The sequence below is a fragment of the Armigeres subalbatus genome, chromosome 3, assembly GCF_024139115.2.
Source record: "Armigeres subalbatus isolate Guangzhou_Male chromosome 3, GZ_Asu_2, whole genome shotgun sequence".
NCBI lineage: Eukaryota > Metazoa > Arthropoda > Insecta > Diptera > Culicidae > Armigeres > Armigeres subalbatus.
This window is the reverse complement of record NC_085141.1, coordinates 267,803,176-267,828,522: the sequence shown is the minus strand read 5'-3', so window position 1 is coordinate 267,828,522 and position 25,347 is coordinate 267,803,176. Positions and strand designations below refer to the sequence as shown.

The window sequence follows — 25,347 nt, the reverse complement described above, 5'->3', positions numbered from 1 at the left end:
ATGCCGATATATGCTCATTGTGCCATCCCTGCCCATGGCCGAATGTATTAAAAAATCCTTTTATATGAAACTTTGTGATATGATATTTGGAGGTCTTCGAAAGATCCTAACTTTCCCAGGAGACAACGAACTTATCAATTGCGACATAGAATTCAGGTGAAGGTTTATATGAGGAGTTGCAAACATTTTGAAAATGCTTCAAAACCTTTAAACAAAAACCACAGATGTCATTCACATTGCACCACTATTAATAACATGCTCCGATAACGCCAACAATTTTAGATTTAGAGAAATGACATATTAGAAAAAAAGTTTTAAGATCCATTAAGGGCTACTTGTTTATATAAAACATAATTGTGACAAAAGTTATTCTATATAAAAGTTATTGATTTCGACTTGATACATGTTATTTTCAATGCTAACTGCTGAAAAAAAAAAATTACAAAAATGAGAGCAACGTAATTGCCCTTCAATTCTATGTTTTTGATTGATATTGGTACATGCATTCAAGGACCAGTAACCCATCTGTTCTCTACTAAAGCTTCATCCGTACATACGTCAACAAACTTTCTCAAATCCGCATTAATTTAACTAAATGTGCGCAGCATCGAGAAGATCGTGGTATGCTCAGTGAAGCAGCTTAAGACACTTTTGGGGTGTCCTTGTCGGGAATAAGATGTATTTTTCGCAGCATGCCCGACTTTTTCAATTTTTATTAGTAGCTGAATATTTACAATAGTCCTGGAAATGCCACTCTCAAGTTTTTCTCGGCCTCGCAATTAGTCATTATTTCTATTATCAGGTTTACAATCTTAAGGTCACCTGCGATAATGTACTCAAAATCGTTCAATTTAACAAGCTGTCCCATATAAATACGGTTCGAATTTTCCAGGTAATAAGTGTGGATTCAAGACAGCACTTGTAGCCGATTGTTGCCAGGTTTTGAAAGTTTGGTTTGATCTGGAATTATTTAAATCGATACCATTTTTAATGAACACATTTTCGTCAAGGATATGTCTACTGTTTTTAATACATTGAATCAAAGCTGGTACATCATTGCAGTATGCAACTGGTATATCAGCAAACTACACCCGATTCTGTTTTTACACGGATTTTTTGTACACGGCCGTGTAAAAAAAATCCCATGCCAAATTTTAGCAAAGTTGCTCCATTTTGCATGATTAGTCGAGAAATGATAAAACTTTTTTTACATGGATTTTTAAATTTTGAACTGAAAACTTTTTTTACGCGGAACGCATCCTCCGTGTAGAAAAAGAATCGAGTGTACTTTTATTGTTGACGACTCAATGGAAGTTGAGAAATATGCATACGACGAGATATTATATTGATTTTCTTCGATATCATACAGTTACGTCTTAAAAAGGGCGTAACTCCAAAACGGACCCAACGATTTTTTTTTTCGAATTTCGTCAGACATGCAGTATGGCCCCAGAATTTATCTCCAGGTAATAGTTTTGATGGAGATTTTTTTTTTAATAACGGTCATGAGAGCACCGTGCTAGGCCTTCTTCAGCGAGGCGCAGGAGCGCCAGCGGGAGTCATCCGGCTCCCGCACACCAGTTAAGTAACACAACACGCATACAATTTTTAAAAAACTTCAAAAAACAAGTTTCGTCCTCATAGCCATATTCTGATCAGCCAGCAATCAGGGCACTTGTTGCAATTTAGGAACTCAATTTGTAGTGTAAATAGGTGGATAGGTTATCAAATTTAGTTTTAAGTTATTTCATACAAACAATGCCTTACTTTGGCTGAAATTCATGACTTCTTGTAAAGAACAAAAACGTAAACTCTTTAAAAAAAATTTATAGATTAAGGGGCATTATGTCAAGCACTTGGAATGTAGCAAAACTGTAGAAATGCAAACATGGAAAAATATTAAATTCAAGTTACTTATCCTAAAGTCCTAAATATCCAGGAGGCAGTTGTACACGTTGGGCGTTTGGATGCGGTAAGCTTGAGAACCTCTTCTTCTCGATGTATCAAATGGTGGAGTGATATGCGGCAGTGTTAGGTATTTCTGATTTTTACTTTTTACATCGAAATAAAGTAAATATACTTTCCTCAAACACGAGAAACAATTAAATTTAAATTATGAGCATGAGCATGAGCATGATTGACCGCCCACGGTTGCTCCTCCGTTATTGCCAGGTCAGCTGTAGTTACACAGAGAACCAACAGATGAAGTTTGGGACTAACATCATCTTCAATGTGTAAGAACTGGTGACCCAAAAAATAAGCAATACCAGCGCCGGCCGTGTCCGAATGCAGGTCAATTAGGGAATAGGTAGGAAATTGTTGACGTGATACTCGCTTTGATAGAAGCCGACGAGTCATCTGCACTTCCACGAGAGATCACTGGGATGTTGGATATATGAGGTAGGGAGTGTGGCAGGGTTCGTTTTGGTAAACGGTATGCCGTGTATAGCGTGTAGTTTGATCGATGAAAACAATACTTTTTTTTATGGCCGCACAAAGCAGAACAAAATTTCGGTGATCGGCTGATCGTTCTGCTTACCGCACAAAGCAGAATAAAACTATGATGACCGGCCGATCGTTCTGCTTACTGAAGAAAACATGTCTAGACGCGATTTAAGCTTTTACTTTCTAATTAGTTTACACACACGCACGAAGCAGAAAAAAATTTCGGTTACCGGCCGATCATTCTGCTTACCGCACAAAGCAGAACGAAATTTCGATGACCGGCCGATCGTTCTGCTTACTGAAGAAAACACGTCTGGACGCGATCTCCGATCATTCTACGTCCAATACAAAACGAACAATTCTGCACTGAACTGATTGTTTCACTTTCCAATTTACTCGCGTACATAGCAGATTAAGATATTTTTATAACCGCGCGACCGTACTGCGTCCAACACAAAATACGAACACACTTGCACTCTTTACGAATTATCAACTTATATTTATTCCGTGGATTATCCCGCGACGAAGGAAAAATCTCACAAACCGACGCGCATACTAAATATTACTCCACGCATTCTTTATTCTCGTCCTAGTGCTCAATTACATACCTTATGCCACACTAAATACTTTATATGATAAGGTACATTCATTCTTCTACTGATAAAATATCACCATTAAGTACTAATTCCAGTATTCGCACAGTTTTATCAAGTTCAATGTCAAGTCATATGTTGTCAAACTTCATTTTAATAATAACCGAATAATAAATGGTGAATCCGTTCCTACAAACAAAAAGAAGAAGCAAAAGCACCGTCTGATGTGGGTATAACATAAGCAATCGTCAGCTCTACTAAATGAATCGAAACATTGGGGAGGAGAAGACCGCTAGCTGCCACCGAGAGAAAAAAGCAGAATCATGGAGATTCTAAACGGCATAGTGTGGGAAATGAAGTATATTTTGGTTGTAAAAACCCAACTTAATTCACCGAGTAGTGATACTGCCTTTCTCGCGTTAAGCTAAGACACAAACCTTATATGAGTTTATATGGTTCGTTGTACCATTTTCTTTATAGCTTTAAAACGCAACGGCAGATTGTTACCAAATTCAATAGTGATCAACTAGGCTTTGTCCCCTGTCGAATGAAACTTGTTGCGAGAAAATCGGTTAAAGATTACTATATGAAAAGTTGTCTAATGTTTTTCTTAGCTTCTGCGCCCACACATACACACACATACACACCTACATACACACGGACAGACAGACATGTGCTCAGTTTGTCGAGCTGGTTGTACGAGAAAGGCAACAAAAGTTAAAGATGTTTTTCGAAAAATCTGGATTTAAGGAGTTAGATATTTAAAAGCACACAAAACAAACATGATATCTTGATTTTTATATTTATTTTGAATAAGCAGTTAGTTCTTAGGATTGTGGAATTTCTAACTTAACAAACTAATAATTGTTAGGCTAAAACAATTTTGTAACGATCTATAGGTATTTTAAATCTAATTTCTCACATAACGCCATGTCAAACCCCCACGATTCCACTCTCTCCGGTTTTTTTTTCAGGTGGCAGCATTGATGAAGTAACCGTCTCTATAGTATTTGCGAGGTCTGTCGTGCGAAGCATTTTTGTTCACCATGGTGTTCACCATTCATCACACTGATTCACACATTTACTTTCCATTCATCAATGATTATATTATTGTCTGCATATGGCGTAAATATTTTACAGTTCTATAAAAACGAGTTCCCATAAGACGCTTACGCAATTATGTATGTCTCCATTTTTGCATTTGATTTGTACTTTCAAAAGTATTTACACACACATACAATGACAATGTACAATCACTCACCTTGCAATGATATCTCCTTATTAGAATCTGTATGAACATTTCTACTACACTAATACAATCATAGTACGGTATTGATATGGGGTTATATTTATATGATATATCAATAGTTATGAAAGAAATGATGGATATGAAAAAAAATATGAGGTCTCTATTTAACCTTGCGAGCAAAGGCGTAGGACTGCCGATCCAGAAATGGCAGGTTCAATTATCGGTTTAAAGTAAGCTTTTTTTCAAGTGTCTCATGATCGTAAAAAAAATAACATGGATAGCTAACCAAGTTGGGAAAGAAATATAAGAATATGATATGTGATAAAATAATTCAATAAGTATGCGATTAGTAATACTACACTGCCAAAAATATCTATATAAGATATATGTGTCGCCGTTATAAATTTTTGCAATTGCTCCACCCTAATATAATCGATTTAGAACCACACATAAATTAAATAATTGCTAATTGGAGACCACACATAAATTTTATTTGGATATATAGTTTATAAGTAGTTCGCGTTATATTGTTATATTGTTATGTGTTTCTATTCATGTTGAACAAATTTCAAACTACACCAGAAATCCTGTTCAGAATCTGGACTCATGCAGTTTTTGTCATGCCTACACCGAATAAAAAGTAAACTCGTTAAACAGATGTTGTACTGCAACGATACAGATGAAATGATTTTTTTTTAATTGTTGTTTTAATTGGCCTTCTTCGGTGACTGTCACCAAAAAAGCCAATTAAAACAACAAATAAGTGTCCACGGTGATTAAACCCCAGTCAGTACTTTTTTTTATTGACTGAAAATTAATATAAAGTTTAAGATGCAATACATTTTTGCACTGCTGTCATAATATTGCTGAAAATGAATAATGTTTTAATGAAGGAATTAACAGGGTTTCTGTTTCTCCTTTAGTATTCACATTTGATCCTTCATACGTCAGAATTGAAGGAATCATTGTATCGTAAATTTTTTTCTAGAATCTGGCAGGCACTCCAATTCCACTGTCTTCAATGATATCCTGTGCTTCGTCCCACCCCAATGATATAACATTAATTTTTTTTTTGTTAGATATAAATGCAATATAATAGGGTAATAATCAATATGTAGTACAAAATATAGTAATGAAGGATATGTAACAATAAACGATATATAATATAGTGGGGCCCTCCTTAGCCGTGCGGTAAGATGCGCGGCCACAAAACAAAACCATGCCGAGAATGACCGGGTTCGATCTCCGGTCCGATCCAGGAAAACATCTGGTTGGAAACCCTCCCGATCTCCCTGGGCATAAAAGCACCGACAAACCGACGTGCCTTCCCATATACAAATCTTTAAATTTCCTGCAATTCACTCTCCTTTCACTACCTCTTTCTGTAAGACGGTCCACACAACAGCTCTCTCAAGTGTGCGAGCAAACACAGTCATGCACTCTTTAATTTTCTAAATTTATTATAAAAAGTTTGTTTTATAATAAAATGAGAAATAATAATCAACTTCTTAGCCTTATTTCCATAAATTATAATAATTTAGAGTTGAAAACTAGAATGTCATGTATTGTTTTTGTAACATTTCTTCAACGGAAAAATTATTCACCCAACTGGAGGTTTAATTCACCCAATTTTGAGCTCAGGAAATAAACTCAAAATTGGTTTCCCGTATTGAATTGGCGTCGTTGGATTGTTTCGCTCTTTTGTTTTTAACAACAGAAGAAAGAGTGGATGAAAAAGAAAAGAAAAAATAACTCAAAAGTAAGTTTAAAAAACTCAACGCTGAGTACCTTTTTTCTTCCGTGTGGGGTATTTTTCTTAAAAAAAAACTTTGTTGTACGAGAAAGGCAAAACTTTAGTATCCGTGTATAATGGAGCTCGATGCGGATAAGCGTCATTACTCAATTTTCAATCAGACATTAGATGCATTGTGAAAATGAAATCTAAATTTAATCTTGCAGGCTTTAACGGAAACATTTGTAAGTCGCACACCATCGGCAATGCTCAATGCAATTCCCAAGCTAGTGTGCACATTCATTTTTCATCCAAAAACTTTCTACTATTACATTTTTTCGGCGATGACGAAAACGACGCGATAAACATTAATCTCACTCTACATCAATTTGCAAACAATCACGACAGAAAAAAAATAAAATAAAACCGCTCTTGGAAGCACTTTATAGTTAATGTAATCAATGATTATGATTTATAACATAATGTTAACATAATTATGAGAGTGAATATATGTAAAAACATTAATAAATATATTATATATAAATAATAGAGAGTAGCACTTATTGGTAATATGTTGAAAATTTGAGCGCGGTGTATAAGAAAATTTAATTTTGACTAAAATCCAGATTTTCTTCAATTTGTGGAAATGATCTAAAGTAAAATTAATTGTACTCACCTTACCTTACTTCGTGGAACTACTTACCCACTAAAATTGACTTACTGTCATTGTCCAAAATAACTCCGGGCAATTACTTGAAGGTTGCGCGATACATCCGGACGTTATTGTTGTGAGGCAGCATACTGTTTCCACCGAAAGTAAGGCCGTCGCCTCCACAGCAAACGCCTTTGCCGGTCCTCGTATTCGCCGTCGTTGTAACCGCTGTAGTCATGCTGCCAGTAGTGTTGATCTTGGCTTGGATGGAAACTGCATCCTTCGAAAATTCCGTCATATCATTATCCAGCCGTTGTTAGTAACCTCTAGCAGCTCAAAGTTGAGGATTCTTGATAAAGAGTTTGAATTTTTCTTGAACCGATAAAAATGACGTATGAATAAATTTTTGCGACCGTTTATTTCGCCTCTTGAAAAATCGGATCAAATATTTGTCCGAAAAAATGACGGACGTAAATTTTTTGCGTCCACTTTGAAGCGCAACCTACTTCGATCCTCTCGAGAAACAATTAAATTTAAATTATAGGCAAAAAGTCACGAAAGGCAAAACTTTGACGAATATTTTTTTTCTGGTGTAGTTCTGTAAAATGTTTCCCGATGTTTTTGATTTTTCCAATAGCACGCTTCTTGAAATTTGTGAAGGGTCCGAGAAAAAATCTAGATTTCATAGAAAAGTAATTAAAATTTGAAAAAATGAATGTGTTTGATCATTTAGCAATTTGAGTTCGATCATTTAGTACATAGTTAGATAAAAACTCATTCCAGAGGCAAAATTCCAAAATCTGTTGTATGTTGGACTTCGAGTATGAAGTTTTTCTACAACTCTGCCTAACAATTCGTTGTTTGAATTCTATTAACAACGTAGTGAAAGCGTTAGTTGCCGTAACTTGTACTAAATGATAGCAAAATTTCAATCATTTTACGTTTCAAGTTTCAACTTTCTCGACACCCCGGGTATAGTGAATCCATTGTACTTGCCACACAAGATACATACTCATGCAATGGCGGGCATAGAAAGCTTTCAATTAATAACTGAGACTAATAGAATACTCAGGGCTGACAATAGGCATCGTCATTGACTTCTCCAAAGCTAGAATCACCAGCACTAATGCCACTGTGTAGGATGTATAAAATAAAAATGGGTGGTAATCCAGTTGCAGCAAAAATATCACAAACACTTTGAGAGGAATACAGCGGAATCACACACACTTTTATTCATTTGGAGAAGTCAATAGGCATCGAAATGCCACAGTAGCGACGAGTTGCAGTGTCTTCATTGCTACTCTACACATCGTCAATGACGCGCACGACGTTGGCTTTCGTCGTGTAACCAAATCGTCATGACGACATCGAAGAACGAAGACTTCATACCGTTATTCTTCAAACGGCAGCTGCCATGCGAAGATTTTTATTAATCCTTTGTAATAATGAGTTTGAAGTAACGTATGAAAGCAAGAATGTTATCGATACATTTATGTTATCAAAGTTCCTACTATTTGTTTATTTGAGACGCCATTATGTTTAACCAGTCCGTCTATAATGACGTGCAATCAATTGTGTGAAGTAGGGTAAAATGCCCAATAGTGGACCCCATAGTAGCGAAATTTTGCTCTTCCTGGCATAAGGAGTGGAAATTATCAAAATATTAATTCTGCGTGATATCTAATATCAAGCTCTGCATCTCCTCTTTACGATACATACATGAAACACGCAAATACTCGACGTTATTCGTTGAAATTTACATTTTAAAGTCTGACTGAATTCGCCCTATAGTCGACCCCCTGGGGGTCCATAATAGAAAATTGCTTCCCTATAGTCGACACTTCATTTGATTTTTATGTTCCGTTTCGGGACGTTCTTCTTCCCTATTATGGACCTTCCAAAATATTCCTATAATGGACACTCTCGTGTTTATTTTATATAGAATTGTAAAAAATCATCTATTTTTACTTTTCATAGCAATTCCACTGTATGTAATCAAATCATAGAACTGTAAGGTATGTTCTCCCGATGGAATTTCATAGCAAAATGTTTACATTGTGCTGTAGTAATGCAAAAATGGCTGGAGGGTCCACTATTGGTTGGGTGTCCACTATTGGGCACTTTACCCTAGTAGTTGTTAGTAGAATTGAAACAACGAACATTAGACACATTTTGAAATTCATCCCTTGGAATGAGTTATTGACAAACTACTAAACTGATGGGGCCCAGATTACTAAATCATAACATCGTTTGCTAGAAGTTCACCATACGACACATTTTGACCATGGATTATCCTTGATCGGAGTATAATCTGCATTTGATAAATGGTGATATTTTATAGGCATCAATTTCAGTACCCGTTGATCATTCCCGCAATAATTAGTGGAATTCCCGCACGATTTTTCTTCTTCATCCTGTTCCTTTTGTAGACCATAGATATCACACATGATCTTTGGATCAAATTTCACATGTATTTACACTTACGATTTCTTATGATTTCAATCGATTCTTATCACAATATTCTCAACAATAAAACATTATACAACAAATAATATCACCACACTTATCACTGCTCCGGCCGCGCATGTGTTCGGATGTACTCCAACGCTCGAAGTATCGCTTCCGGTATGGGTGGCGGCTGAGGAATAACATCTCCCTGCGGATTGAATCCATTTTCATCAGCAGTATACGTTATCCGGATAACTTCTCCTTCGGGAGAGGTGTAACTGTATCCACCGTTGGCGGACACTCCGCCTTGACCTTGTTCTTGAGCTTCCGTTCCATCCGTTAGTCGATATCGGTACGAGTAGGTCCCGTCCGGTTCGATGTTATTCTCCTGTTCAACGATCTCTACTTCCTGACTGCCGACTGAGTGGGCCAGCAGTAGAAGGGCACCCAATAGCACTGCCTGAATCTGAATCGTAAAAATCTATTACAATAATGTCGGCAAAGTTCAGCGAGTTGAAAATCAAGTTCAAGTTTTACCTGTGGCTTCATTGTGAACTCCTGCAAAGATGTGGTGTGAGAGACTGAGATAAATATCACCAACTGGTAGGTCGCCAAACTCTTCTGCTTTTATATAGTCGCATGGGGCAGAGAGCACCAGTTGGATGCTCGATGATATGGAATCCATACCTCGTGACGCAACAGATCAATAGAAGGAACCTGTCACCAACCGACACCGCCAACGGGTGGCTACTGTAGTGCATCTTGACAGTGAAACAAGTCGCGTGACATTGTGCTGGTACTTGACCAGTTAGGAGAATTGTTGCGAATATCATTGCACAAAAGTTTAAAAAAAAAAATTCGCAATTCTTGCACCAGAATGCGATCGTATACGATGTTCTAAAAAATCACATTAATAACGATGTAACAACAACATGAACATCAATAATAATCGGTTGACTAAGAATAATCATCTGTACTGCAACCCATTGGCCCAAATTTGAAATTATTCGACCGCATGTTTTGCTTGACCACATTAGCTTCAGTAAACATCGAGGAATAGGTCAAATGCGTTGCAATGATGATCAACTATAGTGTCAATGCAGACGCAGCGCGCTTGATCGCAATATTTAGTATATTTTTGGACTTAACCTCTACATACGGCTAGAAATTTTGCTTTGACATTAGAGTTGAGTGGCTCAGACGACTTGGGGCGCATAAATCTAAACCGTCTATGGCATTAGACATGCCTTCGACGCCTCCACCTACCGGTTTATGTTTGCCAAAGTAGACTAGCGGCATAAATTTGCATATTAAAAAAAGTTCGCCTAATAAAGGTGGTATTAATTGTTTATCTGACGACCTGTCGAGGTAAGCTTACTCAAATTGAGTTATATGAGCTTCGCTTTTGACACGTCTTTGTATTAGCTACTGTGTTGATTTACAGGAAGGCAGATCAAGACTAATAGGATTAAATTATGTGATAACATTAATTAAATGAGGGTCATTCACAAATTGTTATTTTTCGAATAGGTGATAGACAATTCATGATTAATAATCAATTCACGAGTTGATAATGAGGAGCAACATATGGGAAAGATCTATTCGGACACCCTCATGTCTGGCCCCGGCCTTTTTCGCCAAGCCACATTCCAACCAAATGACTTTATTTTTTGTGTATTATTTGTATCAACCAGTTTAAGTTGAAAACCCCATGCATTCGGTGCCTTTGTTGATATGTATCTTTTCTTTCTGAGCGAAGCGCCATCTGTCATTAGAACACGTGCATGAAATCGTAATCGCGTGTCTTCATAACTCCCCGAGACAAAATGATAGTCGTAGCAAAACTAGATCTCATATTATGTAATTTAGGTGAGAGAAGTATTGGAATAACTGACAAGAAGATATGTAAATCTCAAACGTCCCACATTTGAATGAAACATTTAATGATTTTGCGAGGTTAAATGTCTTCGCAGCGTAACAATAATCTATGCCGAAGATGATGAACCATGAATCCACGTTTTTTCCACACTACACTACTATTTTTCTTATTACACTATTATTTATCCATGATATTAGTTATTTCTATCATTTTGAATTAATTACCCATTTAACCATATCTTTATTTTTCTTCTTCTTTTATGGGTCTATATTCTAATTGGAACTTGGTCTTCTTTTCAACTTAGTATTCTATTTGCATTTCCCATTATTATTTGAAAGCTTTTCTATGCCATCTAAATCCTAGAAATGCAAAATTTGTCCTGAAGATAGGAGAGAACTTCTTAAATTATGTGAAGGTTTTGCCAAACAAGATCTCTTGAAGTCCAGAAGAATCTCAGGATGTATTCAAATACCAAAGCCAGAGCTATTGTCTTATTTGGCATTTCCCATATTTGTCCAACTCACGACTCGGAACGTGGACGCGCTTCTGACTGTGGTCGTATTCTGACAAGGAAAGGGGGGGCGTTGCTGCTCATCTCTGGAGGTGCAAATCTCACCAAGTTCTCCATGTTCACCGGGAGCACACACATACTCGCCGATGTGCTTTCAAGGACCGTTGATTTGGCATCGTGGCGCTGCAGGAGGTTTGTTGGAAGCGATCAATGGTGCGAACGTTTAGAGGTAATGCAACAACACACACGAGCTGGGAACAGCTTCATAGGGCGGCCGATCAACGAAGGAATGTGCAGGTTGAGGATCAAAGGCCGGCTCTTCAACTTTAGCATAATCAACGTCCCTCACCCACACTCCGGAAGCATTATACGCGCAGCTGGAACGTGAATACCACCGCCCAGCAAACACAAGATCGTATATCATAGCGAATAAGTGTACAAAATGGAGGCCATATAGGTGCACTTTGCATGCAGTCAAATGGAGGAATGCGCCTATATCGCCTCCACCTTGTACACTTATTCGCTAGCATATGCGACTTTGTGTTGGATGGGCGGAAGAGGGTGAGCTCGATGGGGCCCCACTTCAGGACTGTTGGATTACAGTTAAAGCAGCCATTAAAGACGCAGCGGAGAACAACGTCGGGTATGTGGGAAGAAGTCGACGGAACGATTGGTTCGGGGTGTCCTACGAAAGGCTGAAACACAAAAGGCTGAAATCTCGAATGGCTGAAATCTCGAAATGCTGAAAGTCTCAAAAGGCTGAAAGTATCAGAAGGCTAAAATATATCGAAAGGTCTAAACTCATGAGATAAAATGAATCCCAAACATATGAGTTGTACCAACCATGTTGATCAACTAGGTCCGAGCTCAATGACAGACAAAGAAAAAAAAAGAATAAAGAATCAAGAATCAGGAACCAAGAATCAAGAATCAAGAATCAAGAATCAAGAATCAAGAATCAAGAATCAAGAATCAAGAATCAAGAATCAAGAATCAAGAATCAAGAATCAAGAATCAAGAATCAAGAATTAAGAATCAAGAATCAAGAATCAAGAATCTAGAATCAAGAATCCAAGAACCTAAGAATCCAAGAATCCAAAAATCCAAAAATCCAACAATCCAAGAATCCAGAAATCCAAGAATCCGAGAATCCAAGAATCAAAGAATCAAGAATCAAGAATCAAGAATCAAGAATCAAGAATCAAGAATCAAGAATCAAGAATCAAGAATCAAGAATTCAAGAATCCAAGAATCCACGAATCCAAGAATCCAAGAATCCAAGAATCCAAGAATCCAAGAATCCAAGAATCAAGAATCAAGCATAAAAAATAAAAAATAAACAATAAAGAATAAACCTCGTGAGATATTGTAGAGGAGGCGAATGTTCCCGGTTGCTCTTCGTTCCTCTATGTTGCTCCAGATCTCATCTGTGATCCATTGTTTTCTCTGGGTGCGCAGTTCGCCCACAGATAGAAAAAGTTGTTGAAATTGAAATTTACACGAAAGTAATGCACATAAAGGGAATGCCAATAAGAGCGTAAATTAAAACGATATTATCATCTGAATGTATGCAATTTATATTGCATTATGTCACTTTTTATACAAAGAAGTGTCATGATGCTATGTAAATTGCATACATTTAGGGTGAACTTGTTGGAAAAGATCCATGTACGCTCGGAATAGTGTAATTTTCCGCGTCTTTTTCATTATTTTTTTCTGTGAGATTATTCTCGCTGGTGGCGATGAAGGCATTGTTTATGGCGGTCCAATGGTCTCCCACGCTGCCACCTTCCAAAATATCTGCAGCACGCGTCTCCAGCTTTCCGAAGGACACCTAGGTTTCACCGAGGCATCTCTCAGTCGGCGTGTGTGCGCAGATTTCACCGATGAGGAGGTGATGATCAGACACGATATCGGCGCTACGTTTATTCTGTACATCAAGAAAGCTCTGTTTCCATTTTCGGCTAATGCTGATATGGTGGATTTGATTTTCTGTGAAGCCGTCACGGGAGACCCACGTGACCTTGTGAACCGGTCGATGTGGGAAGAGCTATCTCCCGATCACCATGTCGTTATTACCACAGAATTCTGCGAACAGCACTCCGTTTTCGCTCATTTCTCCAAGACCATGGCGTCCCATAAAGCGCTCATAGTTCGAGTTGTCGGATCCGATCTCTGCATTGAAGTCGCACATTCATTTCATTTATTTAGTTAACATCTAAACAGATAACACTGAATCAACAATTTGACGCCACAATGCACGGTTCGAGGCCGCATCTCTCCATCCTCGGATACGCCCCACGCTCGCCAAGTCGTTCTGCACCTGGTCTGCCCATCTCGCTCGCTGCGCTCCACGCCGTCTCGTACCTGCCGGATCGGAAGCGAACACCATCTTTGCAGGGTTGCTGTCCGGCATTCTTGCAACATGTCCTGCCCATCGTACCCTTCCGGCTTTAGCTACCTTCTGGATACTGGGTTCGCCGTAGAGTTGGGCGAGCTCATGGTTCATTCTTCGCCGCCACACACCGTCTTCTTGCACACCGCCAAAGATGGTTCTAAGCACCCGTCTCTCGAATACTCCGAGTGCTTGCAAGTCCTCCTCGAGCATTGTCCATGTTTCATGTCCGTAGAGGACAACCGGTCTTATTAACGTCTTGTACATGACACATTTGGTGCGGTGGCGAATCTTTTTCGACCGTAGTTTCTTCTGGAGCCCGTAGTAGGCCCGACTTCCACAGATGATGCGCCTTCGTATTTCACGACTAACGTTGTTGTCAGCCGTTAGCAAGGATCCGAGGTAGACGAATTCCTCGACCACCTCGAAGGTATCCCCGTCTATCGTAACACTGCTTCCCAGGCGGGCCCTGTCGCGCTCGGTTCCGCCCACAAGCATGTACTTTGTCTTTGACGCATTCACCACCAGTCCAACTTTTGTTGCTTCACGTTTCAGGCGGGTGTACAAATCTGCCACCTTTGCAAATGTTCGGCCGACAATGTCCATGTCATCCGCGTAGCAAATAAATTGACTTTTCAACAGATTGAAAATCGTACCCCGGCTGTTACACCCGGCTCTCCGCATAACACCTTCTAGCGCAATGTTGAACAACAGGCACGAAAGTCCATCACCTTGTCTTAGTCCCCGGCGCAATTCGAACGAACTGGAGTGTTCGCCCGAAATCTTCACACAGTTTTGCACGCCATCCACCGTTGCTTTGATCAGTCTGGTAAGCTTCCCAGGGAAGCTGTTCTCGTCCATAATTTTCCATAGCTCTACGCGGAGAAGTCGCCCATACAGATCTTGATATCATCACCCTTCGGAATTCTATCTACGACGGCATTGAGTTGGCTGTAAAAGTTCTCTTTGTCTTGCAGATCGGCAGCATCGGTTAGCGCATAACATTGGATTATAATAAGGTTTTGGACCCGTGTTCTAAATCTGGCAACGTAGGAAGCCAACTCCGCGAAGCGGGGGAGTGTGTTCACTTCGTAAACCAGAGTATAGCAGAACTGCTCCCGACGGCGTTCCATGTGCCAATTCGTGTCCGTTGTTTCGCGCTAAGAGTCGTTGCCGTAAAATCAGTCCGTATTCTTTCATTATGGGATTCTCGAACAAATTGATGTTTCGGGAACCGTAGGTTGTTGGCTCAAGGTTCCCTATCCATCAGGATGGGGCTGCCATCTTGAGTATAGCTTCCGGGGAATAGCATAGCAGAACAGAACAGACGCTGTTGGAGCCTGTTGGAGTACATTTTTCCCCGTTATAACGTACACTTTGAAAAAAAAAAATTTCAATTTGGATAGTTATTACAAAATAATGTACTAAATTGTTATGATCATTCATATAGAATTTCCGAAGGAGTTTCCTGAATGCATTTTTAAGCAATTCCTAAAGGAAGGAACTCCAAATAGAATTTGCGAAGAAATTCCTAGATTTCTACAGGAATTCCTTCGGAAATTCTTTCAGTAGCTCATTCCTGAATTCCTTCTGGAATTTCTTCTGGATTTCTTTCTGGATGCACAAGTAATTTATTCTAAAATTCGTTTGAAGATTACTCGCGAAATTTTTTCGGTGATTCCCGGAGGGATTTTTTCAAAACATCTTCCAGAAATGAATCCAGTAATTTCTTCGACAATTCTTCCAGGAATTCCAGGAGTTCTCCAAAGGTCAATACTTCCACATCGAGTTATTTCTTTAATTTCTTTAAAGAAATTGCTAAGTCCTCCGGAAATTCCTGCAAGAATTCCTTCGGAAACTCCTTGAGCAATACTTTTAGAAATTATCCCAGGAATTTCTCAAAATATTCTAGAATAAAATTCAAAGAAACTTCCGGGGAAATCCTAAACGAATTTGTAAGTGTTGGATATGTTATGTGATGAGTGTTGCCGAGAACTTCATGAAGATGTAGTCTAATGCGTGAATTGTTTGTGAATGACAGGTAACACTCGTCTTTATGTTTAGGTTTTCCCAGTACTTTAGCAGCTGCAGTAGAGCAGGGCATTATTAGCCTCCACCACCCTATAAGACTGCATCTAACCACTCACCGTAGTCCTCCAACCCAACACCAGAAGCACCTTTGATAAGTAGTTATTAAGGGGTGGTGTAATTGGGTCGATACGTAATTGAGACGAGGTGACTGACCTGGAAAAGGAGGATATTACCCTGGGTTGCGGTTACTATTCCAAAGTATTTCGAAGCGAACGGATGTTACAAAGTTACAAAGTTATCAAAGTTGGAAGTTGAAGAATAGAGAAGAAGTGTGTGGAACAAGAGAAGGCGTTGAGGACAACCCCACTGTTTTTGGGTTAAAAACCCCAGCAAGACCCGCCGTCATTCTCTGGTTCCCTAGTCGGCCTAATCCGGCATTGTTTCTGCCGATAGTCGATCGGCCTTCTTATTGATCAAGTTGCAACGAAGCAATGAACGAGGAAGATCCCCAAGCCACCCCGGCGATACCACCGGTAAGCCCGCAGCAAACGAAGTTGCTCGCCGCCGGGTTGTCGGCCACAGAAGGAAGGAAAAAAGAGGAAGGAAAGAAATGGAGTGGCGCAGTGCTGCCAGGAAGAGGGGCTCTAAAGACAGGTTAACTAGCTTTAAGAGAGAGAAGACATAAGTGAATAAAGTGTCGCGAAGTGAAGCTCTGTGGGTTACCCTGTATTTGATTGCGAGAGTTGCCGACCCTGAGGCCATTGGTTCTATAAGTCTCAGTATAGTTCTGGGCATACTTACCCGAAAATTACAAATTCCTGATGGATTTTTAAATTGATCCCCTGAAAGAACTTCCGACATTCTTAGATTTCTTCAAGAATTTCTTTGGGCATTGCTTCAAGATTTCTTCCTCCAGGGATTTCTTTGAAAAATCCTCCGGAAACAAAAAATCATTTTTAAATTCCTCCTCAATGTTTCTTCGAAAATTGAAAGAATGAATTTTAAGAATAACTTCAGAATATTCCTCAGGAGTTCCTTCGGAATTCAAAACTTCCTCCTGGATTTTTTTGGAAAATTCTTCAAATCATTCATTTTGAAATATATTCACGAATTCCTTTGAAACATTTTCCGGAAATACCTTCCGAAACTCCATTAGAAATATCTACGGAAACTATGTTGGTGATTTTCTTCAGATATTTCTTCGAAAATTCCTTCGGGGATTCGTTCTGGATTTCCTTTACAAATTCCTTCGGAAAATTGTTAAGGTTTTAGAAATTCGCGTAGGAATTTCTTCTGAAGTTGCTTTAGAATTTTTATTTGATTTTTTTTAGGAATTCATTTAAGAATTCCTTCAGGAATTCCACCGGAAATCCATATGAAGATTCTATCACAAATACCTTAAGAAAATTTCTTCAGAAATTCCTGTTAGTGTTGAACTTAATTGCTAAATTAAAAAAAGACGTTAATAATAATAAAAAAAAATCAGGATTTTCTAAAAAGTCCTCCAGAAATTCCTTTAGAACTTTTTCCTGGAAATATTTCAGAACTTATTCCTCAGTTTTTCCAGGAGTCTTCTTCAGAATTTCCAGAATTTCTTTAAACATTTCTGAGGAAATTCCTTTGAAATGTTTTTCGATAATACCAGCGGAAAATCCTTCGGAGAATTCTTTCAATTTTTTAGGAATTCCTTTAGGAAATAGTTTGGAAATACCATTTGAATTTCTTGGGAAATCCCTCTTGGAAATCTTTAACTGTTCCGTTGAAAATTCCATCAAACATTCTGTTGGAAATACCTTCAAGGAAGTATTAAAATTTCTGGAAATTACATCCAACAAAATATCGGATATTTTGTATGATTTTATTAAAGAAAAGATTTCCTATACTGCCGTAATCTGAAAAAGTGACGTATATGCCATTTTCCAAAAATGGTGTTAACGAGTACTACTCATCAAGCTCTTTAACAGAAAAATGGAAAACATGCATGTTGTAAGGGCCCTCCTTAGCCGTGCGGTAAGACGCGCGGCTACAAAGCAAGACCATGCTGAGGGTGGCTGGGTTCGATTCCCGGTGCCGGACTAGGCAATTTTCGGATTGAAAAATTGTCTCGACTTCCCTGGGCATAAAAGTATAATCGTGTTAGCCTCATGATATACGAATGCAAAAATGGTAACCTGGCTTAGAAACCTTGCAGTTAATAACTGAAGAAGCTTAATGAACACTAAGCTGCGAGGCTGTGTCCCAGTGTGAGGATGTAATGCCAATAAGAAGAAGAAGAAGAAGAAGATGCAAGTTGTAAGATGGCGGTTACGTCAGTTTTCCAGATTACGGCAGTATATGAATCTCTGAAAAAATATCAAAGGAATTTCCGATGAAGAAATCCTCCCTTTCTCCAGACTTTTATTCAGGAACTCTAGAAATTCCATCGGACATTTCGAATAAAATTGATTCAAATTGGTGTGATATTAGATTTTTTTAGAATAGAATAATTAAATTTCAGTGCCCAAGTTTAAATCTACTAAAGATCGCAGATAAATGAATAAAACGGTGCAACGAAAAACAAGCCTTGTGTTTCCTGTGCCCCTTAGCCTCTTATTTCCTGTGCTTTATATAGAAATAAAATGAAGAATTCAATTCTTCGGGTTATTTTTCTTAGTAACGAACAAGTTTGTAGGAATTGTTCACAAGAAAAGCTGTTTCACAATGCTGGTTGAGCCTTATATATAAATATTATATGAAATATAAAAAAAAAATATTTGCCCATATAGTACATGATAGAACAACATTTAAGTAGTGTAAATAAGGATGATTACTCATGCTTCGATATAACGTACAATTCGATATAACGTACAACTTTGAAATCGATATGTACGTTAAATCGAAGTACGTTAAAACGAAGAAGTACGTTAAATCGAAGGTTCATAAACAAACTTCCGGATTTTTAAAATCCAGCGCGTGTTAAGTTTTGGAATTATAACAAAAATATATTGAAACAGTCTTACCAAATTGATCCAATTCCGGATAATTGTCACTTGAACGTTTTTTCTTCTCTTTTGCCAAATGTAGACATCAACCGAATCTAATTGTTTATTTTACGGGAACGAGCAAAAACGTGACAGCAAAGCAATCATCCGCGCATGACTTGCTGCGATCCCCAATCATGTCCATATCTCATTTTGCGATCAAATCACGATTTTTATTATCCGTAGAGTCCTGTAAGAAAAGTACCGATATTTGTCGCATTTGAGCCGCATTTTGGCAACCATCCTGTCGTAAGTCTTATCCGATACTGCTCCTATGGCCTGAGAAGTCGAGAAATTTTCAACCCAACATTTTTCTAGATCATACCGGAAATTGTATCAGCATGGTCTTGCTTTGCAACCGCGACGTACTCTGTGAAGTGAAGTGTGATACAATCTTTACAAAACTTATTATAAGTTGCATTTCCTTTCACTTTCAGTTATTGAATGTTTGAGGCAGCAACATAGCCTATGATCAAACCGTACTAAACGTACTAAAGGTAACGTTCAATTCAATGAACATTTATTCATTGATAAGACCCTCGTATGTTACGTTACGGGTTTTCAAAGGATAAAGGAATGATTCCGTCAGGTCCTTCACATGGTTTGGTCCAGGACATGTGAGTTATTGTTTACGTTACGTGGCACATGCGCATATCCGTTCGGGTAAATTCTTCTGACATTTGTTTTGCACTTGTATCGGGATGTTCTTTCCTCGGATATTTTTCCATGGATTAGCTTGGTTTGCCACACTTGCCAGAGCTGGTGAACGCTTGCAGTAGGTACCATCCTGAATTTGGAACAAGTGAACGTGGTTACAGTGGACTTTTAAGGACTATAATTTGTTTTGTAGCGGTTGAATTGTTTTTGCATGTGATTCGGTGAAATTGTTTGAACATTATCTCAGTGCTTGTGTTATTTTAATCAACGTTAGCTGATTGACACCAATTAAGGAAACTGATAGGTGAGTGATGGCATCTCATATTGCATTGTTCAGCCTTAGAAATGAGATCAAGTAGATTGTGTGTCGCAACTGAATAAGGAGTTCATTAATAATTCATGCACTATCGATTTTGTAATAACGACATCGCTTTGTATCGATAATCGTATATTTTACAGTAGACATTTGGAGCATAGTCATATATAGTAGTACTGTGCTTAGATGGTAAAGTTTTGTTGTTGGATATATCTACTCACGTTCGTCCTTGTCGACCTGCCTGTATTAGTCATGCTGGTGTGCAGGTTAGGGAATCGATAAAATATGGTCAACATTTCAGCAGCAGCAGACGTCTTTAACAGATTCAGTTATCATGCTGATTTGATTTTACATGCCATTCTACGCAAAGGTGCCCCCTATTTAGACTAGATCAACAAAAATCATAACTTTTAAGGTTATTTATTCATCATCTGATTGTGGGATTTATTCGAACAGCACGAGAGATATAGGCAACTGGTAGATTTATAGCTCATTGTGCTCGTGCGTATAGACAAACTCTATCATACTATGTGAAGCCTGAGGCATCTTCTCGCCCATTTGAAACCAGATTTCGGAAAAGGTCTTGACTGTGACATTGAAAGCTGGTCTTCCTGAGCCCAAATATGGGGGCATAGGTGAAGAGAGTGCTGCTAGTCAGTGGGTGACATTTGAGTGCGTCTCATTAAAATTGATGAATAATGAAATTTTCTTACCGAGTACAGACCGATGATGTCGGCATCGGTGTTATGTAAATAAGTCGGCATCTATAACACATGTGCGTAATGTGCAAGGCTTCATGCGTAACCATCAATGCTTTTGTGATGGATGGGTAAATCCTATCTAATAACACACCTGGAACACCTTGCTCAATTGAAGTATTTCTTTTTCTCGTAATTACGGTTTGATAATGACGGAAGTAATTCGCATTGAATGATGATTGAGTGAACAGAGGGAATCCACCCACATTACTTTTTTCCTTGGAAACAATGATAACAAAAGCTGGATCGACCGACACAGCTCAGATCATGACAGAATTGAATGTGTGCAAATGTTGACACACATTTAATTGTTAACCCCACGGCCCTTCTCCATCTATATGACAATACGAGTGCCCCATTTGTTCGAAGCATATATCTTGTACGTTGCGCTTGCACATTTGACCGGAAACAGGAATAAAAATTGCCAAGGTTGAAGCTTGTGAAAATATTGGCCGAGCACGTAGAAACATAGTCATCAACAGTTGTTTGCTGAACCGAAATGAAACGTGCTCTATGGAGATCCTATGTAGGGTGTAGGGCACGAGAAATATAAAATGTCTTTTTTATGAAATTTATGTTCGCGACCAGAGCCATCACCAGAGTTTCGCTTTCCCTGTTTTATCACGTGTGGAAACGAATAAAGCGAAGTTCGTCGAAGTTGTATGCTTTTGGTGTGCATTGCATTTCATTTATTGGTTGTGTAGCACATTGCAGAAGATGCTCTATCGAATTTGAGCTTTACGAATCAATGTCAGTGTACGACACTACGAATAGTCCACATTCGCGATCATGTAGAAGTTTTATCAACATAGGGAATGAGTGCTAGTAATGGACCCCTTAAGGACGGAAATTTACTTCAATCGCTTCGCTAGAGTCAGACTCATGACATATTGCCATTCTGTAACACCAGATGACAAGTAACAGTTATCAGCAATGCGTTTCGTACATAAAACATACTAAAATAAGTAATTTTAAAATAATGTAGCCAGATTGCCTATTATGGCCACCCCGGGGACCATAATACGCAACATAGAGTTTGTTTACATACGTATTATGGTCCCCCCATTTGATTTACATGTTCCATTTCCACATGTTCCTGTTGCCTATTATGGACCCCCCCTTGTTTGCTAGTAATGGACCCTCTAACGTGTTTACTTTTACAAATTATTTAATATAACTTAATTTTGACTTGGGATCCAAAACAATTGCATGTGTGAAGCAACTTTATCCAATGGAAATTTGCAGGAAATCGTTGATTACAGCGTAACCTTTTGCTTTTTGTTCAGGGGGTCCATTATACGCACGGGGTCCACTGCTAGCAATCACTCCCTATGTTTGCCCTGATAAAATGTTCCTTAAAAATATATTAGAAAGCTGAAATGAAAAAGAGCATCTCTACTGAATCTGAGTAGTAAACGGTTTTGAATATTTTATTTTGGGGTTTCATTTATGATGCTGTGCAATGACGTTGCAATTGATCTTGAAATTAGAAACGGCTGATACTCTCTTCATTCAGCTGTATGTATGTATGTGCGTGTGTATGTGTGTACACAAAAATCTCACTCTTTCTTGGCACTTATCCTTAACCGATTTGCTCGCATTTGCAAATTGCATTTGATGGAGAATTATGTCCTATTATTTCCTAAAAATACATTATTTTAATGTACGAGAAAGACATCATTACCTTTTTTGCTACTGATCAATTCGGATGAACATTATACAGTGCAGATGAGTTACTACTACTCCATTTATTTCCTCCAGTTTGTATGTAATCTTTACAGATACGTATGTTGACCTCAACAAAAGAGCCGTCTTCAGTGTCTCGTACTTGGCTCCATTTTTCAAGTAAGAGATTCTGAAGACGGCTTTGCTGTTGAGGTTAAAAAACTTATCTGTAAAGATTACAAAGTGGTTTAATTGAATGGAATATGCAGTACTAACTCGTCTTACGACAAGTAAAAACATTCCAATAAACGAGTCTCACTCAAATAATTTTCTGATCATTAGATCAGTGGTTTCCATTGATGCATTAATGGATGAAGCGAGAGGTTATAAACGATTTATTTCGATCCGGAACCCAAGTTCGCTGACATAGTTCAGTGACAAGAGCTGTTTATGCTTTTAAACACTCATTTTGCTGTATGTTTTCCTCTTCTTACTGGTGCTTCTCGATAGGTATCCGAATGGTTGTCCTGAAACGTGTTTTTCTTCCAATTTATATTCTTCGATCAATCCCGCATGGTGTCCGATAGACGAGCTTCATTGACTATGGTCTCATTTTGATTTGTTGCTCGACGAATGTTTTGCATGATATTATCGTACACTGACCATAGACTCGGTAGATTTTAGAGGATCGTTTCTGTGAATACAACTCTGTTTGGTAGCCGTACTCTTCCGTGAACATAATTTTACTCAACATATGAAAAAAATCTATCAGGTGATATGGTGCTTTGAATATATCGAAGGCTTCTGTAATTAATAACGGGGCAAAATGCCAGAGTTTGTGCTTCTTCGAAACAGTTGATTGACATTTTCAAACCGCAATTTTGCTGGTATTTCCACGTATTCTGTCTCAGATGGAACAAACATGTGTTATGTTTGAAGTAGGTATTTGTATTCATTAATCATAGTCGTCTACTTCCTAATGAAAATTTTGCCTCACTTTTGGATGTCATAAGTACACCGTTACCAATATATTCTCTTCGGAGGTGAGCCAGCCTAGGACTGCAAACCTTTTTAATCTTCTTCTTCTATATACATAAAAATGAATTTCTATCTGTCTGAACCTTATAGACTTCAAAACTACTAAACCGATCGGTGTGAAAATTTGTATGCAGAGGTTTATGAGGCCGGGGAAGGTTCTTAAGACGGTTCGAGACACCTCCCCGCTTTGGAAAGGGGGGCTCCCATACAAATGAAACAGAAATTTCTGCATAACTCGAAAATTAATACAGTCGCGTACCCATCTTTATTTTTTTTACCAAATTTAAGTATTACCGTTTACGAAATATTTCAAATTTAATTTTTAAACTGAAAAAAAATTGTATTATTTATTCAGACCAAGGCCGAAGTGGCCTGTGCGGTATATAAGAGTCTTCTCCATTCGGCTCGGTCCATGGCTACACGTCGCCAACCACGCAGTCTACGGAGGGTCCGCAAGTCATCTTCTACCTGATCGATCCACCTTGCTCGCTGCGCACCTCGCCTTCTTGTGCTTGTCGGATCATTTTCACCGGGTTACTGTCCGACATTCTGGCTACGTGCCCGGCCCACCGCAGTCTCCGATTTTCGCAGTGTGAACAATGGATGGTTCTCCCAACAGCTCATGCAACTCGTGGTTCATTCGCCTCTTACACGTACCGTCCGCCATCTGCACCCCACCATAGATGGTACGCAGCACTTTCCTTTTGAAAACTCCAAGTGCGCGTTGGTCCTCCATCGAGCATCGTGTCCGTAGAGGACTACCGGTCTAATGAGCGTTTTGTAGATTGTCAGTTTGGTACGGCGGCGAACTCTATTCGATCGGAGCGTCTTGCGGAGTCCAAAGTACGTACGATTTCCAGCCACTATGCGTCTCCGAATTTCTCTGTTGGTGTCATTTTCGGCAGTCACCAGTGAGCCCAAGTACACAAATTCTATCACCTCGATTTCGTCACCACCGATGCAAACTCGCGGTGGGTGGCTCACATTGTCTTCTCTTGAACTTCTTCCTATCATGTACTTCGTCTTCGACGTGTTGATGACTAGTCCGATCCGCTTAGTTTCCCTCTTCAGTCTGATGTAGGTTTCCTCCATCTTCTCAAAGTTACATACGTGCCATAATATCTATGTCGTCGGAGAAGCCAAATAGCTGGACGGACTTATTGAAAATTGTACCACTCGTGTTAATCCCTGCTCTTCGTATTACCCCTTCCAAAGCGATGTTGAATAGCAGACACGAAAGACCATCACCTTTCCGTAACCCTTTGCGCGATTCAAAGGGACTCGAGAATGCCCCTGAAACTCGAACTTTCGGGCAGCAGGGACTATGTCCAAGGGCTTGACGATCCCTCCCCAGGCCATCTGCGAGTTGTGGTGCTTGCCTAGGATGTGGTGGGGTTTGACAGTGGGCCCTGTTAAACCTCTATAAAAAGCTGCATGTATTCGCAAGTAGGCCCTACCAAAGCGACCGTGTGCCGCTCAAAGCGCACAAGCCCAAGTCCTGGTGTTAGGTGAGACGCTAAACAGCCCTGACACGACGGCCTTCCGACGAGACAGGAGGTTTGCGCAGGCCCAATAAGCTGCCTGGAAAACCAATCATTACGAACAAAGATAATGCGACTCGATACAATCGGCAACGACCTAGGCGACGAATAAATGATCACGATTGGAAGCTTGGAACATGGAACTGCAAGTCGTTAGGCTTCGCAGGTTGCGGCAGGATAATCTACGATGCATTACATCCTCGCAACCTCGACGTCGTAGCGATGCAGGAAATCTGCTGGACAGGACAGAAAGTGTGGAAAAGCGGGTATCGAGCGGCTACCTTCTACCAAAGCTGTGGCACCACCAGCGAGCTGCTTCCGGCTTCATAGTGCTGGGAAAGATGCGCCAACGCGTGATTGGGTGGCAGCCAATCACGCAAGAATGTGCAAGCTGAGGATAAAAGGCCGTTTCTTCAA

The 25,347-nt window shown here is 39.2% G+C and overlaps 1 protein-coding gene across 2 annotated transcripts; it reads right to left on the bottom strand.

Moving 5' to 3' along the window:
* Positions 1-9,122: 9,122 nt before the first annotated feature.
* On the bottom strand, positions 9,123-9,821 carry LOC134219592 (pupal cuticle protein Edg-78E-like). 2 transcript variants are annotated; one of them, XM_062698362.1, is made up of 2 exons: positions 9,657-9,821; positions 9,123-9,600 (listed from the first exon to the last, which is right to left on the bottom strand). In XM_062698362.1, the coding sequence occupies exons 1-2, from the start codon at positions 9,666-9,668 to the stop codon at positions 9,238-9,240; spliced, it is 375 nt and encodes a 124-aa protein (XP_062554346.1). In that variant the 5' UTR covers positions 9,669-9,821; the 3' UTR covers positions 9,123-9,237. The 2 variants fall into 2 exon arrangements, with proteins under 2 accessions (XP_062554346.1, XP_062554347.1); XM_062698363.1 differs by having other exon boundaries at positions 9,123-9,585; positions 9,657-9,819.
* Between the last annotated feature and the right edge of the window lie 15,526 nt (positions 9,822-25,347).